The sequence below is a fragment of the Lepidochelys olivacea genome (assembly GCF_965140295.1).
Source record: "Lepidochelys olivacea isolate rLepOli2 genome assembly, chromosome: 3".
Taxonomy (NCBI): domain Eukaryota; kingdom Metazoa; phylum Chordata; order Testudines; family Cheloniidae; genus Lepidochelys; species Lepidochelys olivacea.
This window is the reverse complement of record NC_140413.1, coordinates 62,304,507-62,318,548: the sequence shown is the minus strand read 5'-3', so window position 1 is coordinate 62,318,548 and position 14,042 is coordinate 62,304,507. Positions and strand designations below refer to the sequence as shown.

General features: G+C 41.7%; 1 protein-coding gene across 1 annotated transcript in view; it reads left to right on the top strand.

Moving 5' to 3' along the window:
• PHIP (PHIP subunit of CUL4-Ring ligase complex) overlaps positions 1-14,042 on the top strand; it is a 293,959-nt gene that overhangs the window by 157,304 nt on the left and 122,613 nt on the right. Inside the window, exons 16-18 of the mRNA XM_084623628.1 lie at positions 1,778-1,906; positions 5,462-5,687; positions 12,673-12,810. Of these exons, the coding sequence (XP_084479754.1) occupies positions 1,778-1,906; positions 5,462-5,687; positions 12,673-12,810 (493 nt within the window). The remainder of the gene's footprint in view (positions 1-1,777; positions 1,907-5,461; positions 5,688-12,672; positions 12,811-14,042) is intronic.

The following is a 14,042-nucleotide window of genomic DNA, read 5'->3' as shown; positions in this document are numbered from 1 at the left end:
GGCTAAAGACTGTCCTGGAAACTCATTCAGGACAAACCTGGCCACATCTAGAGACTAAGCACTGGTACATATTGATCACCGGAGAAGCTGAGCATCTACAAGATAGGATCAGTGTTCTTTTTGTGGTGCATCCAGAAAAGAATGTCTTCAGCTATTGTATTCTATAACTTTTGTAAGAGTTTCTTGAGAAGAATCCATCCAAGCTATTTTCCTACTAGAGTGGAAAACCTTAATCTAAGATTTCCTCTGAATTTCACCAGAGCCAAAAAATAATTCTGCCCAGTTACTGCCTTTCTCCAACAAGAAAAAATCTTTAATGTGTTAGGCTGTAGGAGGACCCTGGAGTTGTATTTAAGGACTCTGCAAGGCTTATTTCTGTGCAGAAGTTACCTGCCTACTTTACCGGAATCATGACTTCCTCATCGAACAAAAAGGTGAGCCTCCTCAAAAGATATCAGTAAAGCTGACTGCTTTGTTGCATCTACACATTCACTAAGCTTAAATTAATTCTGCCTTCCTCAGTCAATTTGATGTTAGGATGGCTCTCTTGAAGGACTAATCTGTTTTATTTTCTGTCTTTTCTGTGGGATACTTCTATTAAGAGCCCTTTCATTGTGGAATAGCAAATGCCAAAAACAGAGAACATAATAACGTAATTGTTTTCTGTGTTCCATTTTACTAATCCAGAAACCTGCCTCACTTTTCTTTGAAACCTCTGTAGTGAGAGGGAGTGTAAACTAGTGATTTAAAGGGACTGGGAGTAAATAAGAGGTTTTGACACTGATATATGTGACCCTATGCCTTAGCTTCCTAATTGGTAATATGGATATATTAGTGCCTACCTTATAGGAATTTTGAGGCTTACTTCAGTAATGTTTGTAAAACACATTGATAGCCTTTGTTGGAAGGTACTGTGGAAGTGCAAATTATTATTGTGTGGAGTGAATTCCATTTTTTTTTGTAAGTTTACAGGCCTGCCATGGTTAAGGAAAGAATTTTTTTGTGTCTTTAAAAGACAATGCAAAAAGTTCTTGACTGGGGAGTGTAGAAAGGGACTATCTGAAGAGGTGCTAAAGACATGAAAACTCAGCGTGGTGATTGGTCACCTCTGCTTGATTGACAGGTTTCAGGGAAAAACAAAAACCCATTTGTTCTGGCTTAATGGAACTGGAGAACAGAAAATGAGTATCAGGTAAAAATTACTTTTTTAAAATCTTTGCAGTTCTCCTTTTAAAAACTGGAGTTAAGACCACAAAAATCTAAATTCTCCAAAAAAAATATGGGTAGGAATTTTAGAAGAAGGCAATATATGGGTTGATTTATTCAGTGCATATCCTAGTGGATAAGTGGTGAAATCACAAAAATACCATTGCAGTTGATGCTGATTGACAAATTTAACAGGCAGAAGATAGAATCAGTATAGCGACTGAAACCCTGAACTGGATGCAGCTCTTTGTTTAATTTATCATCAGGACATCAAGGGGGAAGGTTTTGTTGTCTCTTCCTGTATTGTGCTTGCTCTGCGATTAAAGTCAGTCAGTTTCTACTGCTATTAATCTGGCATATTTCATGAGTACTACAGCAAAATTCACTGATAGGTAAATGGCTAAAAAGTAAAAGACATACTGGGTCTGTCATCTAACAGTATGCTGTCTTTGGATGTTTTATGTACATTTCAGCATCACAGTGTTGAGACTGTAATTAGTATGATATGTCTCCCTAGTTTTTGATTATCGTTCTTTTGTTTGTTGGGGTTTTTTGCCTTAATGTATTTCAGATTGAAGGACAAGGACATGGGGCAGTTTTTGACTGCAAGTGCTCTCCTGATGGCCAGCATTTTGCATGTACAGACTCTCACGGGCACCTTCTCATTTTTGGTTTTGGCTCCAGTAGCAAATATGATAAGGTACAGTGCAAGGCATAAATCAAAATATCCTTTTCACTGTTTAAGTAAAAGTGTTTGTGCATGCATTTTGTTGGAAAAAAACATTGATGTCGAATTTATTTCACAGCTTTTAAAGCTTTTTGTCTTTTCAGTCATGTAAGGTATAGCTTTTATATTTGTATTGTTAGATTCCATTCTCCTTCCCTTTATTTTCTGTCTTTTTTTTCCAGCTCATACAATATGATATGTTTCTATAAGTTGCTGCTGCTTTCTACCTCCTGTTCAGCTGCAATCACTCCAAGTTTCCCTGCTTAAAACAAAAGGAGTAGAAATACCTCTAATAACAAAAATAGATTGAAATGCAGAGTACTTGTTAAGTAGGTGACATTAATTTACTACAGTGAAATTCGTTCTAGATTTAACCCTGGCTTTCAGACATAATTTTGCAGGTCCCTGATTAATTCTAATTAATTAAAATCAATCTCTTTAAAAGATTGTCAAGGTTCCTCCCCCACTCTGAACGCTAGGGTACAGATGTGGGGACCTGCATGAAAACCTCCTAAGCTTATCTTTACCAGCTTAGGTCGAAAACTTCCCCAAGGTACAAAATATTCCACCCTTTATCCTTGGATTGGCCGCTACCACCACCAAACAAATACTGGTTACTGGGGAAGAGCTGTTTGGAAACGTCTTTCCCCCCAAAATACTTCCCAAAACCTTGCACCCCACTTCCTGGACAAGGTTTGGTAAAAAGCCTCACCAATTTGCCTAGGTGACCACAGACCCAAACCCTTGGACCTGAGAACAATGAAAAAGCATTCAGTTCTCTTGCAAGAAGACTTTTAATAGAAATAGGAGTAAATAGAAGTAAAGAAATCCCCTCTGTAAAATCAGGATGGTAGATACCTTACAGGTTAATTAGATTCAAAACATAGAGAATCCCTCTAGGCAAAACCTTAAGTTACAAAAAAGATACACAGACAGAAATAGTTATTCTATTCAGCACAGTTCTTTTCTCAGCCATTTAAAGAAATCATAATCTAACACATACCTAGCTAGATTATGTTAGGGGGCTTATTCCTTCACCCACTTACTTCCCTGGTCCTTCTCGCATGAACAGAGAGCAACAATACCCGAAGTCCAAAGGTGCAAACAATTCGATGTTTATTGGGGTGAACTTCCAGCAAGCATGATTCCAGTTTCCTTCCTTAGTGTCCCCCTTCCCAGCTCTGACACCACAGAGCCTTACACCTGTGTGCCTGTTCCCATTCTTGCCCTTAGCCAAACATGATTCCAGTTTCCCCATCCCCATTCCTTGTTCCCATTTCCCCCTTTAGCAAAACATTATTCCAATTTCCTTACCCCCATTCCCTGTTCCCATTTCCCCCCCATCCACACACCTACCCCTCCACTTCCTGATTGACTGCAGACTATATAGTAGAACTTGAGTTCTGCTTTGCTATACCTTAACCAATCATTTTCCTGAAATTTAACTAACCAATCCTAACATATTGTAACATGATTATGTAACCAGTTATATCCCACCACTTTAATTAGTTACACCCAGCAAAATTAATTATACAGCAGACAGAAACAATCACAGAACCAGACAGAGATTATACAGACAAACAATAGCAAAGTGGGAACTATAATGACAAAACAATACAGAAGTGAGGATTTTACATCCCAGCTATTGATAAGTGAATTCTTGCCAGACAGGATGCTATCAAACTAAGTTTCCTTTTACATTTTCTAGGCACTTCCCTTTCTCTGGAGGTGATAGGCACTATCAGGACAGGACTGTATTCCTAACAGCCCAATAGCACCTTCTTTCAATGTGACTAGTTTGGAATGTGAGGATGTGACCATTCACTTCCCAGTTTATGGCTGCCTCTGTTGCTTAGCCAAAGGCCTTAGCCTAAGAACAGGGCCTCAGACTGTCACAGTAAGAGAAGGCCCTTACACCGGCAGACAGTGATTTTGATTCTTTCTTTTGTACCTCTATAACTAACCAAGTGATAAGAATACACCTAAATTCTTAGAGTATAGGCCTTTACAGACAGACCTGAATATCTATATCCTAACAGATTACTTACTAAAAGTTCTAAGACTCCATTCCTGGTCTGTCTCTGGCAAAAGCAGCATATAGACAGACACACAGACCCTTTTGTTTCTCTCCCTCCTCCCAGCTTTTGAAAGTATCTTGTCTCCTCATTGGTCATTTTGGTCAGGTGCCAGCGAGGTTACCTTTAGCTTCTTAACCCTTTATAGGTGAGAGGAGTTTTCCTCTGGCCAGGAGGGATTTTAAAGGGGTTTACCCTTCCCTTTGTATTTATGATGAAGATATTTTTGGATTATCACATGTATGGCTCTCCGTGTTTATATTGCTTGCTCCAGAAGTTATTTGGAGACAGATTCATTCTGTAAATTCATACTGTGGGGGCAACCCCCTAGGGGGGTGTTGAGGACCAGTTGGGGCGGGGGGACACGGCAGGGCCTGAGCCAACTCCCACGGGGGGTGGGGAGGGAGCACGCACCATGCTTCTAGCCATGTTTCGCTCCCAGACCAGCTCCACTCCCAGCCTTGCTCCTCCCCCAACCCCATTCAGCTCCCAGATCTGTTGTGCCTCCAGGCCAGATCCACCCCCATCCCACTCCACTCCTAACCCTGCTTCGCCTCCCGTTCCACTCAGCCCCCTCTTCTGCTCCCACCTCAGCTCTGTCCTCATTCCTTCTCTGCCCCCAGACCAGCTCTGCCTCTGGCCCCAGCTCCTCTCCCATCCCCAGCTCTGCCTCAGCACCAGCTCTGCTGCTGAGGAAGCCTTGGCTGTACAACAATGGAGGGGGGAGTTAATGGAGAGGGGGGTTGGCGTGGCTGGAGAAGTTTGTGCACCACTGCTGTAAATGTACTGTATGTTATATTAATATAATTTTAAGTAGGGTAGGTTCATTTTGGTGATCCTAGATACTTCCTTATGCTTACACAGGCTCCCAGTAATGCTATATTGGCATTAAAACTTGACTCTAATATGGTGGAAATCAGTGTTTGTTTAATTACTTTTATAACAGACTTTTGGAAGTATCTGCTGTAATAGATAAAGATTTTTAAAATTTAGTTGTGTGTATTAACAGATAGTGCTAACAAAATATTATTACTAAAATGATATAAATGATTTCATGCTTATTTCCATTTCACCCCATATCTCCTAAAAATGCAGTAACATAACTGTAATAGTCAGATGTACAGTACATCAGAGTTTGTAAATTACTTAACCCAAGCACAGTTGCTTTCTGCCAAGCAACTGTGTTTTTAGGGGGTAGTTATGGGTTTTATTCCCCAGTACAGTACAAAAATAACTATTAGATAGGAAAAACATTAGCCCATTATATACTTCTCTGGAAAGGAGGTAAAGTAGCTCATCTATGACCACCTCATTTTTACATAAGTGTCCATCAGTACAAATCACTTACTTGCTAGGAAAAGACATTAAATACTTACTGCAGACATATTTCTTTGAATGTTTCTGTTTTTAATCAGTTGCTTGTAATTAATCAAAAATTGGCTTTACGTTACAGATAGCAGATCAGATGTTCTTTCACAGTGATTATCGACCTCTTATCCGGGATGCCAACAACTTTGTCTTAGATGAACAGACACAGCAGGCTCCACATCTCATGCCTCCCCCTTTTTTGGTTGATGTTGATGGCAACCCTCATCCATCAAGATACCAGAGATTAGTTCCAGGTCGTGAGAACTGCAGGGATGAGCAGCTTATTCCACAGATGGGGGTGACTTCCTCAGGTACATAGAACTTAGGTCCGGTATGCTATAGTGTACATAGGCTTGAATATTAAATTCATCAGATGGAAAGTATAGTGCAGTGGTTCGTGTGTAGTCTAATACAATTGGAGTTAATAGGACTCTAGAATATTGCCACTATGTTTATCAGATTAATTAAGAAAAAACCCTTTTTTGTGTGTAATAAATCTTTATCTTAACTGGCAGCTAACAAGAAGAGCAGCAATGATGAGAGAAGATGTGATTTTGGCTTTGAGGGGAACTGCCTCTCGGAGCTGGGAGTCTAAACTTATATTCAGTTGAGAGAGAAATATCAGATGAGATTAGGGATTTGACTTGCTTAGGAAAACGTCAGATGGAAGCAAGGAAACACCAGCTAGACATTCAGTAAAACTAATTCTTGATCTAGCATAACTGCTACGTGCCATAATTGAAATGCATGTTTCTAAAAATTAAGAGGGTAATTTGCAGTGCTGATCTTGTACAATTTAGTAGGAGCCCCATTAGAATACAGTTTTTTTTCCCCCCTGAGTGATTGTCTATACAGATTCCACTGTTGGTGCACATGCATGTGACTCTTTTTAACTAGCAGTGTCAGTGTCCAGTGGACTCTCACCAGCACCTGCAGCATGCCCTCCTCAACACCCCTCCTTCCCCAGATAAATTTGATGGAATAAAAGGTGTGGAACAGGCTAAACTGCCACTCACTTCCTTCTTGCCACCTGTGGCTGTGATCCAGTGCCATTTGCAGTGTTCACATCTCCAGCACTGTGCAAATTAGATCTTTAGGTTTACAATTAATGGTATTGTTTAATGTAGTTTAGTGTTAGCTAGTTCAGTTAAGTTTCCTTTGCCGGTGGCTTTAAACAAATAATCAAAAAGACAATATTCCTTTTTTCATAGTTTAGCCCACTATGTTTCCTTTCGTCTCGGTAGCCCCCAACACATGCACACTTGTACAGGGGTACTAAGAATATGGCAGACACCAAGTCACCAGGGTTTAAGACCTGTTCCTTATGTGACATCACTATGCCCATTAATGATGGGCATTCTCAATGCCTCATCTGTCTCTGAGACACACATTTTGGAACATTTTTCCACGGGCCATTCCTTCTCGAATCTCACCCAGAAGGCGAGGGAGGCCTATACAAGCTTGCTCAGGCTCTGGGAGATCAGAGAAGCGTCAGCAGGCAGGTCAGTTTGTTATTGGTAGTGCCCTGCCGAGCCATGATTCCACTCCATGCTCCCAGGCTGATGCTGCTGACATGCCTTGTTTGTCTGCCACTGCAGGGTCAAGAAGGTGCATCTCTCCAGTGAAGAAACTAGGTGTAGGTTACATTCACCAATGCTGAGCAGGAGACCCAAGGGCCACATTTCTTCTTGGCCGTCTTCTCTTAAGGGCCATAAAACTGAGTCTGGTTCTGGTACTTTGATATTGTAGACGAAGGCTGCATCAGTTTCTCCAGAATCTAATGACTGAGTTGCCCTGAGTACAGAACCTTGGCATTGAGCTTGGTACATTGAGCTTCAGTGGAGAGTGGTTCACTGACTGCAGAAGTATCAGCCACCAACATCTGAGACTACAGCACTGGATACTTCAGTGCTCTCCAGCTCAGCACTGAAGCAGTTCACAGTACTGAATGACTTTTCCATTGGCCCTATGTAGGAGTCACCCTTGTTAGAATGTAGATTGAGACATTATTGCTAACTCCTCAGCTGCCATGTCTTTCCAGAGGTGTCTCATTGGTACCAATGTCTTAAATAAGATACACCAGACAGGATCCTCCCCTAGAGGAGGTTTGCTCCTGCTCTTCCTCATCAGCAGAGATTCTTCCCTACTGATGGCCCATTACTCCCATAGATGGCATAGTGAGACTCTGGAGCTTAGTCTGTTAGAGGAACTAGAAGATGATCAAGGTTGCATTGGGAACATCCCAGTGGGTATCCCCACTTTGTCCTGTCCCCCATGATACCCATACCAATCATCGCTGTATTGGTCCCCCTGGGATATGAATCCTTATTTCAGGAAATCAGCATTCTTCTCTGTATCGAGGGACGGATCTCTCTCAGCCAGGAAGGAGAGTCATTCTCACCAAACTTCTCAGCAGATCCAACTACAACTACTAGAAGGTTAGAGGGAGAATGAGGGGATGACCTTCACTCTGCTGAGCAGAAGTACCCACCTACTCTTCTTCCCCAGATAAGCCTGTCAACCCTCCAACTACAGCCTTAATGGATCAGTTTAAGATCTTTCAAGAGCTAAAGATAAGGATGATAGAAACAGTAGACATTCCTTTAGAGGTTATCCAGGAACAAAAGCATTAAGTTCTGAATATCAGGAAGACCAATTATGCCTAGTTGAACCTGCCAAGTCAATTTGACATATGCTTACATCAGTACCATCCAGCTCCAAGAGATTTGTTGGAAGGTAGAAGGTCCATGCCAAGGGGTTTGAGTTCTTTTACTGTCATCCTGCACCTGGTTCTCTGGTGGTGCAAGCTGTCCAAGAGAGGACAAAAACATCATGGTTCTCCGAAGTCCACACCTTATGGAAAGGACCCTAAAAACCTTGACTTTTTTGGTCAAAAGGGCTATTCATTAGCCAGTCTGCAAATGAGGGTAGCAAACTACCAAGTACTGCTCTCAAGTACAATTTTTTTTTTAATTGGGACAAGCTTTCAATGTTGTAGACAAACTATCCAACAGGCATCAGGAGGAGATGAAATCCCTCATGGCCCAGGGCTAGCTGACTGCCAGAGCCTCACTTTAGTCTGTGATTGGATTTCCTGACTCAGCAGGAAGAACAATAGCCACTGCAGTTACCATGAGGAGATACTTTATGGGGTCAGGCATTTGGAATTCAAAGGGAGGTCCAGGTAACAGTTGAGATCCTACCACTTGAGGGCAGATAGCCATTGAGGAGCTCTCATTTGAGAGCATTAATGTGTTTAATAGTGGCACACATGAAACATTCCATGCCCTGAAAGATTCCAGGGCAACCTTGCACTCCTTGGGACTCTGTCTTCTCTCTGAAGAGAGAGCAGCAGAGACCGTGGTCTCCATCCCGATGATATCCGCATCATTGGAGACTCCAAGGGAGAGGCAGAGATTTCACCAGAGGTGATTCTGCCTTCCCCTCAACTGCCTCCCAGTCTGGGGCTCCAAATACGCAATAAATTTGATGCCATTGACATCTTGATTGTTCCACCACAAAACTCTTTCTATTCAACTTGCCCCTCTCCCCATTTGGTAACCACTTGTTTTATTTTCAAGAATTGAGCTGGGATAACATTGGATAGGTGGGCCCCTGGGTTAATAAACAAGGGTATCGATTCCAGTTTCAGTCTCCTTCAATGTCCTCCCCCTTTTCAGGGGTCCTTTCATGAGAGACGTTTGAAGTAAGAGAGAGACCCCTTTTTACAAGTGGGAGCAATGGAGGAAGTGCCCTTAGAATTCAGGGACAAGAGTGTTTTGTTCCCACTACTACTTAATCCCAAAGAAGAAATGGAGTTGGAGACCCATCCTCAATCTTTGATGTCTCAACACCTTCATCCATCATTTCAAATTCCTCATGGTGACCCTGACTTCTGTAATCAATTTTTTTTTTTTTTTTTTTTTGGATCCTGTGGACTGGTTCATAGCTCTTGATTTGCAAGACACACATTTTCACATTTTGATACACCCAGTACACAGAAAGTACCTGAGATTCCTGGTAGGAACATCATACTCCCAATACAGAGTCCTACCCTTTGGCCACTCCACAACTCCCTGGGTCTTTACTCAAGTTCTGGCTATAGTGGCAGCTAATCTTAAGGAGGCAGAATTCAGGTAGATCCCTATCTAGATAATTAGCTAGTTCGAGGAAGATCTCCACAGCAAGTTACTGGTTAACTTCATGTAATTCTAAAATTATTTGCTTCACTAGGACTCAGAATCCATATTGACTCTAACTCAGAGCATAGAATTCATAGGGGTAGTGTTAGACTGCAGGTCAGTGAGGGCATATCTTCCTCAATAGAGATTTTGGAGAATAATGGACTTCCTCATTCAACTTCAAACCCACACAAGAACACTGGTGAGGATGTGCCTGCGGCTCATGGGACATATGACTGCATACACTTACGTTACACAGCATGCCAGACTTCACCTTAGAAGTGGCAAGGGTGGATTAAATCAGTATATTTACTAAACAGGCATAGCATGGATTTGGTGATCACAGTTCCACAGGAAATCCTTGTTAAACTGATGGATAGAACCATTTAGGGTGACCAGATGTCCTGATTTTATAGGGACAGTCCTGATATTTGGTGCTTTGTCTTTTTTGGCACCTGTTACCCCCTAGAACCATTTCAGGCGTGCAACAGAGTTTCTTCCTCCATGCCTTTACTTATAAAGGTTCTGGTAAAAGATGCCTCTAGTCTGGGTTTGTGCTGGTGCATCTTGAGCAGCTGAAAATTCAGGGGGCTACAGTTCCTCAGCAGGCCTGTATACACATAAAAATTTTAGGTCTCCACGTCATACACCTGACATGTAAGGCTTTCTTACCTCTTCTGCAGTGCTCAGCAATCCAAGTACTGGCAGACAACCAGTGTTGCATAGACAACCTGTGTTATATAGTGTTGCACTATATAAACAGATAAGTGTGAGAGAGATTCTCGCCACTCTGCTAAGAAGCTGTACATCTATGGGAACGGCGCATCCGATGTCACTCCACCTGCCCAGTCTCCAGAACACCCCAGCAGCTCACCTGGAATTACTCTGAAAACTGAGTGGCCTCAAATACTCAATCCTGCTGAGCGTTTGCAGATGGGGACTCTCAAAAGTGCACTTGTTTGCAACATGTCACAACAAGTGTTGGATGCTTTGCACCAGAGGGAATACGAGGCCAGGCTCCCTAACAGATGTGTTCTTCATCCAGTGTACACTGGGATTAATGTATGCTTTTCCCCAGTACCCTTGATACCAAGGGTTCTGAAGAAACTGAGACCATATGCTGGTCAGATTCTCATGATAGGCTCAGCATGGCCCAAGAGTTCTCCAAGTCTGAATACATCAGCACAGATGTCTTACCAGCTCTGCCTGACATAATCACTCAGATTCTGAACCTGGACCCAGCATCACTACACCTGACAGGCTGGATGGTATGCAAAGAGATAAGCTGTTCAGCTGAGATTCAGAACATTTTGCTTTAAAGCAAGGAGCCTTTGACCAGACTGACATACAAGGCCAAATGGAAGAGATTTTTTCTGAGCATGTCCGCACTGGCTTTCACCACTGACCTCTCCAATTCCAGCAATAGTGGAGTATTTGTTAGCCTGGAGACCAGCTTGAACTTTCTGTCACTTCAGTAAGAGTCCATTTAGCAGCAGTATCTGCAAATTATTGTCCTATCCCAGGTGACAACATGTTTTTTTCACACAGAGTGGCAAAATTATTGAAAATACATATTTATGTTTTCCACCTAGTTACAATACCCCCTTCTCCCTGGAATCTTAATATGGTACTAGTTGGATTTATTGGGGCTCCCCTTTCACCCTTGCCACCTCCTACTTTTCTCACCTGTCAGTGACAACAGCTTTCAGTGATCCTTAAGTAATCTAGGCAAGCAGGGGAAATTTGGACACTCATGACTGGTCCCCATATGCAGTATTTCACAATGACACGATTACCCTTAGACTTCACCTGAAGTTCCTGCCTAATATGATTTCAGAATCCCATATAAATTAGTTCACTTACCTTCTGGTTTTCTTTTCCAAGCTTCATATTAATCCAGGGGAAGTGAAGCTTTACACAATAGCCATAGTGAGAGATTTATCTTATTAGATAGGACAAGATCTTTAAAGAGCACATCTAGGCTATTTGTAGCATTTGCAGACAGACTCAGAGGGCAACCTATATCCACATGGATCTCCGATTGCATAATGACATATCATCTAGCTCAAAAGATCATATTAGAACTTTATTTCACTATGGCTCAAGCAGCCTTTATTGACTGTTTGGCTAATATTCCCTCTGAGATATTTAAAGTAGCTACATGGATCTCAGTCCACACACTTACCACTCACTATTCCCTAGTGTAAGCTGCCAGATCAGATGCTAATTTTCAGTAGGGCTATTCTGCTATCCTAATTCAAGTAGGACTCCTTTTATCCATCTCCAAGCAATTAAACAATTGTTTGTTAGTCCCCAAGAGTGAAATCTGTGTGGACAGTCACTTGAAGAAAGAATGATTACTTTCCCTCTAGTATCTGGTTCTTTAAAATATGTTGTCCACGTAAATTCCACAACCTGTCCTCCATCCCCCACTAATTCACAATCCTGTTCCTGTGGCTTTCTGTATTGGTGGATAAGCCCCCTCCACCCTTTATGCTTTCAGCTGGGGAGGCTTGGTGTGCTCCAGGGCTCCCAGGGTGCACGTGTGGCCCTAATGGATGCTACAAGTCAAAAAGGATCTGATCAAGGGTGCATGTGCGCCACAAGTGGAATCTGTGTGGATATGACATATTGAAGAACCATAGTTTCTGTAGAGTAAGTAATCATTCTTTTTGTGTTTGTCCAAGAAATGTTTACTACTGATTAAGCTGTGGCCTTAATCAAATACATAATTAAACTCCAATACTAAATGGAAACTACTATAATTGAATGCAGTTAGACTACAAAATGTTATGCTTTGCTGATAATAGTTCTGTAACAAGATATTTACTTTTCTAAGAACTACCCAAGGTTATTTTGCATTACTTGTTGTGGCACTCATACAAGTTTGAGTATATGGTTCTGGCACTATGGAATTGACAATCTAATTAGTAGCAGGAAATCTAACAAAAAGTGGGTTAGATTTTTAAAACTAGAATGTCTGTGCTAACACTTACAAGACATGCAGTAACTTACATTGCACTTCGCAAATTTTACAGGTAGAACTTAGATAGTTTGGAATACTTGGCTTATCTTGTCAAAATGTAGTTTTGTTTCTTGCTTTTTCTCCCCACAGGATTGAACCAAGTACTGAGTCAACAAGCAAACCAGGAAGTTAGTCCATTGGACAGTATGATACAAAGACTTCAGCAAGAACAAGATCAGAGACGTTCTGGGGAGGCAGGCACCAGCAATCCTAGCCGAATAGGAAGAAGTAAACAAACTTTTTTGTTTCTTTTCAAACAATTTACAATGAGGGTATGTCTACACTGCAGTTAGGCACCCACAGCTGGCCCATGCTAGCTGACTTGGGCTCACGGGGCTCAAGCTAAGGTACTGTTTAATTGCAGTGTGGACCTTTAAGCTCAGGCTGCAGCCCACACTCTGGGACCTTCCCACCTTGCATGCTCCTAGAGTCCAGGCTCCAGTTAAACAGCCCATTAGCACAGGGCAGATGTGGATTTTTAATTGCAATGTAGAAAGAATATGTGAAATGGAAAACAAATGGATATAATGAGATTGAGGAGGTATGAGAGTGGTGGAAAAGACAAACTTGGGGATAAATATTACTGCTGCTTTCCAGCCTTTTTATGAAATTTAATGAATTATTTAACTGAAAGGAATATAGATTGTAACTGTACAGTAGCTGTACAGCAAAGCTCAAAAAATTGTGCTGCAACCACATGATCTTTAGAAGAGAGCATTAACTTAATACTGTTGTGTAATCTGGAAACAGCTACCTGACTGATAAAATACTATAGGTGCCACAAAGGATGTGGGAGATATGAGGCAGTACCTGAAAAAGGATGGCTCTGGAGCAGCTTTAGTAAGGACCTATGCAGTTAGCTTGCTGCACATCTCCTGGTAATCTGCAGGTGAATAAAAAACAGATTAAAATAGTGAAGGTAAATCTGAAGAAGGATCAAGACCCAGAACTGTCAGACCAAAGGTAGCGATATTAAAATCTTACTGGGTGGAAATTTCTGCGTGAAAGGTCCTTGAGGGGATGCCTAAGCTGTCAGCTCCTATTTGAGTGTTTGGAGTATGTATGTTTGTTTATATATTTATTTGCATATTTGTTTTGTTTCCCCTTCATATACTATCAAAACCACTTTTATGAACTGGAAACCTAATCTCAAAGACTCCATCACTCCCCAAATTGTATGAATGTCACAATGGATCTGATTTTTTGAGGGTATTAGCTTTTTCACATTTCTTAAGGAGTGACTGGATACAGTAGGAGATCCAGGTTCCTCATATGTTGTGGCTGCTATGGGTAGAGAAAGAGAGGGATACTTTGGGGTGTCTGTTCCCCATTCTTATACTTTTTTCTCTTCCTTGAGAATTAGCTCCTGCTGTGGTTCAAGAGACAGAAAGCGTGTGGGGATGGGAATCTCCAGCTACAGTGAACCTAGAACCTGAGATCAGTGACAAGAGCCTACTTAC